Here is an 8,996-nt window from a genome sequence, read left to right as displayed (position 1 = left end):
TATCCCGCTGGACTAGATGACATCCTTGATCGGATTTAGTGGACCGACCAGCAAATTTCTCTATCAAGGAACTCTCTTCCTTTCTTTCCAAAGGTGCGGGTGCCGGTCATCTAGAAGTAATTTACACCATCAGATCATTTAGTTACTGGCCATTTAACACCAATAGATCATTTGTTCTTTTAGGCTTTTTCAATTTCTCGACAACCTTTCCCTGTACAAAACAACAGTTGAAAAGAAGTGGACATATATTTGTTTTACTTCACGTGCAAAGGCAGGCAGCTGACAATTAGTACCGTTTTTGTCTCTTTTGCGAAGTCTCTTCTTCTTCCCTAACCTTCAAATCACAATCTCTATAATAACAACCACACCCTCTTCCCTTTTAGCAAAAATTCCTCACCACCACTCTTCATCCTTCTGCAGTTCTACTTCATCTAAATACTATAAGCTTTCTATACATCCTTTACTCTTTTTCTTTCCAGTAACAATGTTAAACCCAAATGCCGAACCATATCAGTACCAAAAGATGAGGCCACACCTGCACCTCATGTCTCCTGCAGCTTACAACTATCTGAAAGCACTAAAAAGTCCTCCTTCTCTGCAACTCTCTAATACCCTTTATCCCAAACCTTCACTCCCTACAACTCCTCAACTCGGTAATCCCTTTTATCAGAAACCGTTACTTTACTACTCTCTCTTGCCATTCTCTAGACCACCACCACCACCTCCACATCATGATCACCATCATTAACAACCACTTCCTGTTCCTGCTAAAAGACTAGAGTGTAAGACCACTACAACTAGTAGTACTAGTGTAATGATGAAAAATATCCCCACGTCAATAAGGTGTATTCTCTCTTCGATTTTCACTGTTTTTTTTTGTTTTTATGGTCTTTGGTCTCTATTGTTTAGTACTGATATTTTGTCTTTAAAATACAGCAGGAGTATGCTAATGGATATTGTGGATCAACACTGCATAGAGGAGAACAAAAAAGCCATAACAATGTCAAATCATGATGATCACCAGGATGCTATTCTCTCTGAATATGACTTCCTTTACTTGCCTATGGATTTCGTGTGCGTAGATCTTCTTCTTGTTGTTGTTTTTTTGTTTCTTAAGTACTGTAGCATTGTTAAAATCTTTGATTTTTCAGTATTGTGTTAATGTTTGTCATTGATGTTGTGATTTCTTTCCCATTTCTTTATTGTTAAATAGGAGGAGGGCCAACTTAGGTTATGCTTTTGTCAATTTCACAACTTCTGTTGCTGCCATGAGATTTTACAATTCTTTAACAACTTAAGTTGGAAGAACTCAAAATCTATAAATATTAAAATGTGTAATTTATCACTATCTATAACTGGCCCAAGTTGGGACCATGATTTTTTATTAATATATAGAATTTATTAATATATAGAGTATCAATATTTGGAGTTTTTACTGTATATGAAAAAATAAATAATTAAGCCCTTCTTTGGTTTCAATGGGCGAATATACTTTCAAATGAATTATTCTTGGGGAATGTGGTTAGTAGAGGTTGATTCAAAAATAACCACAACTCTTAAAGAGGACAAAACCTTCAATCCAGCGCCCTATAAATACGGAGCATGCCCTATATGTTTATTCCTTAGTGGTGTTAGATGATTAGTAAAAGGTTATTTGAGGCTTGAATAGATAATGACTAAGAGGTCCAGAGGAGTCACTGACATTCACTTCGTTAAGTCAACACGTACTAAAGATTATACGTTTAAAGCATATCGAAGACAATGCTCTCCGAATCTCTTACTCTACCTACAAGATCCATCAGATATATGGAGGTCTTAATTATAACCATGAACTAAAACTAATGTTTAAATTTCAAAGCTTAACTCTTTATAAGTGTAACTCTTCTCTTTGGATCAGTATGAAATGCGAGAGTAATAGATCTTAGGGTTAATCATCCAAGTATAAAAGGGATTAGATGAATAATTAACACACAATTAGGCAATCATATGATAAGTTGCAGATAGAGGGTCATATGTACCATCTCCCTTAGGGCGGAAAAACCAGCTAAATATGTACAGAAACAGCACCAAATTTTCCATTATGATTAGGTCAAAAATAATAATTTTATATAACATTTTTATGAAATATCAAATTTGTATTTTTACCGTTTTATTAATATCTTGTGTTATAAAAATAGTAATAATTCAAAAGGACGTGTTAAGTTGGAATTCATCTTTTTGAGAAAATAATATGGCTCAAACAGGGAATAAAAGGAATAAACAATAAAAAAAGTGGTTTAAAGCTGTATTTTTACATAATTTAAGGATAAGGCCAAAATGAATTAAGTTTATGCACAAACATTCTTATTTTGTCTGAAACTGGTTATAAATTTGTTATAATGTGTTTCTTTGGTTATAAAAAAAATATAACGAGCTCAAACCGGATTAAATCTCTACAGATAAGAAAAAAACTCATCATTTTCTAATTTAGGGTTTTATTTTTCTTTCTTAAAATTAGAGTGTAGTGCTATTAATGATGATCCAAGACAATATCTGATTTTGACTCCGACCTCTGGTGGTCCAATTTGAAAGTACACAGACATAATTTTTACTTAATTTAACTCATAATCGTACCGAGCTTTACATACACTGATTTTATAACAATTCAATTCACACGGGAATTCACACATTTAAGATACATGATATTATATTACGGGAATTCACAGATTTAAATACGCTCGATATATATATGGAATGTACATACACACAGTATGTGTACAATGGTAGCTGATATATGGGGTGTGCATGCACTTATATGAAAAATTATGGTTTTAATTTTCAATGGAAAAATATAAGCATGTTCCAGAAAATCTAGGATTGCATTTCACCAAGCAAATACTATGCTCATAATTTTCTTATAATTATCTCTATATTTTGTTCCTACTTTGTATTTGATTTTATTTTCTCTTTTGTTATTTGAATGTAATTTATTCTATGTTTGATGATTTGCATATAAAAATACTTTTTTCATTTAAGCATCTAAAATTAATTTTAAGCATATTTATAGAAAAAGAAAAACAAAAGAAGCTCACTAAACCTGCATAACACAATCACCTTTTCTGATAGCCAAATTATCTTAGTAAAACATCAACGTTATCGAGACGGAGAAATTCGAAAAAAAATCAATCGTCTGAAAGAGTTTTGAATGTATCGTGATCTCGGAGAAACTTCTACCGATAAAGTAAAGGCATATAATGATTGCATGGACCAAAACAGGCAAGAATATATTAAAAAAAAGGATTAGCTCCAAAAAAAAATTTAAAAAAAATGTCAAAATTTGGAGAAAAAAATAACAAAATTTATGAAATTGGAATAAATATTTTTTCATGTGATAATGTTGTACTGCAATCCCTTGATTTTTTTTTCAAATTAGTTAATTTGTATTTGATTTAATTAGTTTATTAAATATTTTATTAGCTTTTGAAATTATAAGCTTATCAAAATTTGTATTGTTTTTTTATTAGTATCATTTATTTTTTAACAATATTAATTTTAAATGTGGATCCATTATATGATGCGAGAAACATGCCCATGCATAGTAATCTTTACAATTTTTTTGGAGGTGGTACTGGTATGGATGCCTGTTTGAGTCTGAACAGTGCGTTGAAGTGGCTGGTGATGGATACATTTTTTTTTTGTATTTGCAGGATTTGTTGCATCTTTTGTTGTACAGGTGGTTACGTTAATTTTTTTTTTGACATAGCTGTATACCCAATTCTCAATGGATTTCAATCTTCACGATTTTATGTTATCTTTATAATTTATGTTTTTATAACGTTTTGTTTTTTTTTTAGCACAAGGAAGGAGTTGAGGGATAATGTTGGTAGTGATTTTTTTTCCTGAAGCAATGTTAATGATGATGGTCAGGTCGATAGCTTAGTTAGTGTTGTAAAATTATACAGACCATGAAAATTGTAGAAAGTTTGGAATATCATGGCACATGAAGTTTGATGAGTAACTAAATCCCTATTATCACTGGTTAATCACACTAATGGGATTTATTGATTATTGTTTTAGGAATCATTGAACCATATCTAGGAGCACTTTGTTTGCTAACAGAGACAACTAAGATGTCATATTTCATTTAACGTTGACATGACACTATTACTTAATGATCTTTGTTGATTAGGACATGTTTGATAATATTGTTCGAATCTGAGTAATAAGAAAATTGATGATCTTTTAAAGAAGTCAATAAGAAATTTACCTATCTTTAAATCTAGAGCTACCAGTTTGCATTTTTTTTTTGTACAAAAGAAAAGTTTAGTGAGTGTTCTAAGATTATCAATAAAACGTATAAATCTTTTTTTTATATATTTTAAACAGTCAATTTATTTTTATTTTAAGCAGTCAAATGGTTCTATAAGATTTTTTCTAATCATTATATTTTATCCACATTGTGCATTCCCAACTATTCACTGGCCATCAGGTAATTATCCAAAATTGTTTTGGGAAACACCGCAACAATATTAAAGAGACTTAGAGGATGAGTATCCAAAGGTTTTTAAGACTAGTTTAATTGGTAAATGTCCGTGCTTTTGTTATTGAAAGGATATATGGCAATTGACAACGTAGAACCTTGCGTTCTCCACATCCAGTTGAAAGTACCAGTTTTACTATATACTCTTGCAAGATGGGGATGTTCTGGATTCAAATATATTATACAAGCTACATAATTAGTTAAGAACCAGAGTCACCAGACCTTGGAGATTTCTTTACCCTATTAGGTTCAAAGCTAAGAACCAGCAGACCTTACTGGAATTTGTCGCCTATTTGATGATTTGCATGTAAAAAAAAATTAGATTAATTTGGCGAGAAGAAAATTAAGAAGAAGACCATTAAGCTAAAAACTTCCATGTACATCACAATTATAATAAAATACCAACATAACCACATGACATAACTGGGATAGAGGAATTTATAATATATAAAGTTTTTAAAAGAACACTTTTTGAAACTATAATGTATGACGATCTCGGTGACACCTGTACTAATAAAATAATGATTGGGTGGACCAAAAGAGGCATGAATATGTGAAATCCAAAGCAAAAGTAAAAACATTAGTTCCAGAAATCAAAGAAAATATTAAAAACCCATGATTTTAATTTTTATTTTGATTGGATTTTTATATTACTAGGAATTCAATTAGTTTTTAGAGTTAGGATTTCATTTTTATTAGTGTTTTAATATTTTTTGGTTTTAATGAAAATAATTTTAAAATATGCATCAACAAAAGACAAACCCGTACATCACACGACACGGGTGAGAAACTAGTTCATTGAAAAAGGAAATTTTCTCCTTCGTATGAGATTCATGGAACAATTGAGAAAACCATTAAAGAAAACTACAAATATATAGTACATAAAAGGCAAATCATGTCCGAGGCTTTTGTTTAATTTGCAAGCAGACAGAGGGAAGCCTCTTTTCATGCGATTTGCCTCGAGCGAGCTTGAGTTTTGAATTCTAACATGATTCTTTTCCATTTTGTCAGCGAGGTAGTCTCTAACAAACTTTTTGATGATATAGTGATATCAGTGGAGAAGCCAAATACCTTAACATTATGCTAAGCATATACAAACCCTCGCCAAATCCCCAAACAAATCTCAACATTTTTTTTTCCTTTACACAGTTTTGGCTTAATTGCTAGTAAAGACCGGTTAGGGATTCATTGATTATTGTTGGTACTACGAACGGTTTCCAGAAAGAATGAATTGATTCGAAGAAAAGCCTTTAATAATGAATTGATCAATTGGTGTAAACGAACAACTTGAACTGTACTGAATTACTTTAAGATTTCTCTTTTATTGAGATGATGATTTTCAAGAAACATACTTGACGCTGGGATAGGTCTAAGAATCTCAATGACAATAAAAATGATGAAAATCCGTCGGAATTAAAGGTCAAAGTAATGCCCTGACTTATTTTTGGATAAAAGATCATATGAGATTTAAGATTATCTTAAAAGAATTATAACTATCATAACTAATTATTGGAGGTATCATTAGTGATTTTAAGGGGTATATAAAAGAAAACCCTTTCCGTATGTGATGAATGAAATTGTGAAGCTGCACTGTAATATATGTGGTGACTGGTGACACTTGACCGGTCAATTACCGTATTTAGTCAAACCGTTAGACAAAAGTTAACATCCAGCTGATAACCCATCGCCGAAAACGTGTGCACAATTTTAAATGAAAATGATAAAGCTGCCGAGTGTTCCTCCGGACATCAAATCCCAACTGAGACAAACTGTTGTGGGCCCAAACCCACCCCCTACTGTCTCCGTGGGCCCAGGGGTTGTACGAGTGCGTGGAGATTTCTCGGTAGAGAAACGTCGGTCAGTGTATCATTACTCCAATTTTAAATGGCCCTCATGTAACCATTTGGGTTAGCCCAGTTGATCAGGAGTCTGACTCTCAACTAGGAGGTCAGCAGTTCACCCCCATTTATAAAAAACTCATCTCCAACAATAGGTCCTAAGAAATAGGAAGGGCTCCAAAATAAATTTGAAGGTCTTCAAGAAAGTGGTATTTACACCCTCGGAAGCACTTCCACGTCAGTTTTTTTTTAATAATTATTTTTTCAGATAAAAAATTCATAAAAGAGTAAAAAAGAATTGTTAACTCCAACCATTCTCTTTCTTCTCCGTTCTTCTTCTTCTCTGTTCCCACCGATATTTCTTGTTGTTGGAAAGCTAGGGTTTTGCACACAAAGCTAGGATTTTGAACAAACCATCAGTACGTTTTCTGATTCATGCGTTTATATTTGGAGATTACAATGATATCATTTCGAAATCTATTGAATGAAGTGTAGCAAATTTAAGTTTTGGATAAAACATCGCATAAGAATTCAGATATCAATAAAAACGGAAACATATATCAATAGATACCACCAACATCACCCTTTTCCTCTTCATTAATCTTTGCTTTCTTTGACGATGGTTTTCCCAGTTGTACGGAACACCATTTCGGACTCGCTTTCATAATCTCCCAGCAGTGCTCGTACTTGAACGACGATCCTTCCATTCCCTCGTACAAAAGCTTTGCTTCTCTTCTCTGCACACATATGCTAAGATTAGTAACAAACTTATATTCACATCAGTAGAGAAAGTAATAGAATACTTTGATACACTAGATACTAAAAAAAACGTACCACATCAGGTGTTTGATTTCCACTTGGAGGAGCTTTCTCTATACCTTCTTAATATCCATGAAATTTTGTAACAGATTGATGTATGGGTTTCCAATGACACTTCAAGCTATTCCATCCGCGGTTATCATAATCGGCAGCATTGTTTTTGTATGCCTCAAGAATACGCTGCCACATGGTTCCACTTGATTGTTCGTTTCCCACTATCGGATCGAGAGTTACATATAGGAAAGCCTTAGTTAGAGCTATATCCTCTTTTGTAGACCAATTGCAGCGATTAGCTTGTTGGTTAGTTGGCTTTTTCTGGTTTGATGGGTGTTGTTTCTTTTTTGTCTTGCTTCCAGTTTGCTTGGAAGCAGTGGGTGCAGTGGTGAAACAACCTTGGGAATTCATTCCAAAAGCATCTTGGTTGGATACGCCATACAATTCCTGTGGATGTGGAGCGTTCACGCGTTGCAAGCTAAAATGAGGAAGGAACTGTGAGGAATTCATGAATGCAAAAGGAATTTGGCGTTCTAGGTTGGCAGGTGTAACCATGACATGGTTATCAGGATTCTGTGACTGTTGTTCTTGGGTTCCATTCTGATTACCGAACTCCATTGAGATATTATTTAATCAACCTGAAAAGAAAATAAAAATCAAAAGTTACATATAATTGAAAAACGTGATTTTGATATCTTTCCGAGTAATTAACTTTCACAAATCGAGACCAATCTGAGTAAGATTGCCTAATCGTGTTTGAATATACTGCCAAGGAAACGAAAACTATCTATTTCCCTGATTACATGAAATGTTTCTACAATCTCCCTACATTTTACATGACATGTACGAGCATATTTATGATCCAACCCAAAAAATTAAAAGATTTAACACCTATGACAATGTTAGATCATGTAGGTTGTATTCTGGTGATTTTAGAGAAAAAAGTGATGTGGTGCAGTAGAGATAGAAAACCCTAGACCAACAATTAAAGTATTTCTCATCAAACAATCATTGTACTAAAAGCATAACATAATTGTGATAAAAAAAAAAGTATACATAATGACCATCAAAAGAGAAACGTGAATCATAAAAAAAACCAAGGGGAACAAAAAATCAAAGTGTGAATAAAAAACACAAGAACAGTAAAGCACAAAAACTTATTTGTACCTTTTTTCTTCTAAAAACAATTTCACTTCTGTGTTTCTCTACCAAGAACCCTAGGGATTTTGTAGGAGATAAACCTCCAATCTTAATCTTATCATGAATTTGGTGGTTAAGTTCTAGGGAGGATTTTGTTTGACGGGCACATTCAACCCATGATTTTAGTTTCTGAAACTTATCATGCAATTGTTGGTTATGAATTTTAGCGGAAGATTTTGTTTTGGCGGGCGTATTCCCCTTCATACTTTTGGATTTCAGATTCTAAATTTTAAATTATAATTTTTGATTTTAGATTCTTTAAAAATTTATCCACGTACGAAATACCTAGGGTTAAGACTCCCTACTGTTGGAGATGGCTTTTTTAGATATGAGGTCCTATATTTACTATATGTGTAAACCCCATAAATAAAATGACTAAATTAAAAAGCCATGTATGATTTTTTTTACCCTCTGCTGGAGATGCACTTAGGATATCCTTTCGAAATGAAATGTTCGCGATCAACACACGCGTAGAAATCGGTGATAAATGAATTAAGAAATAATGGCTGAGAAACCAACCCATCATCAGTTTTTAACTCTTTAACACCTCACGAACTTATCAGAGTATGTTTTTGATCGTTGTTTTCATGAATCAATGGTGCAACAAATTTGGAAAATCAGTGATA

General features: G+C 32.9%; 1 protein-coding gene across 1 annotated transcript; it reads left to right on the top strand.

The window, feature by feature from the left end:
• The first annotated feature begins 382 nt into the window (after positions 1–382).
• LOC113274193 (protein MEI2-like 6) lies at positions 383–1,334 on the top strand. The gene is made up of 3 exons (XM_026523660.1): positions 383–843; positions 937–1,074; positions 1,214–1,334. Exons 1-3 carry the CDS (start codon positions 815–817, stop codon positions 1,296–1,298), a joined length of 252 nt encoding a protein of 83 aa, XP_026379445.1. The 5' UTR covers positions 383–814; the 3' UTR covers positions 1,299–1,334.
• The last annotated feature ends 7,662 nt before the right edge of the window (positions 1,335–8,996 follow it).

The sequence above is a fragment of the Papaver somniferum genome, chromosome 4, assembly GCF_003573695.1.
Source record: "Papaver somniferum cultivar HN1 chromosome 4, ASM357369v1, whole genome shotgun sequence".
Classification (NCBI taxonomy): Eukaryota; Viridiplantae; Streptophyta; class Magnoliopsida; order Ranunculales; family Papaveraceae; genus Papaver; species Papaver somniferum.
The sequence above is the reverse complement of the archived record's forward strand: the minus strand, read 5'-3'. Positions and strand labels throughout refer to the sequence as shown.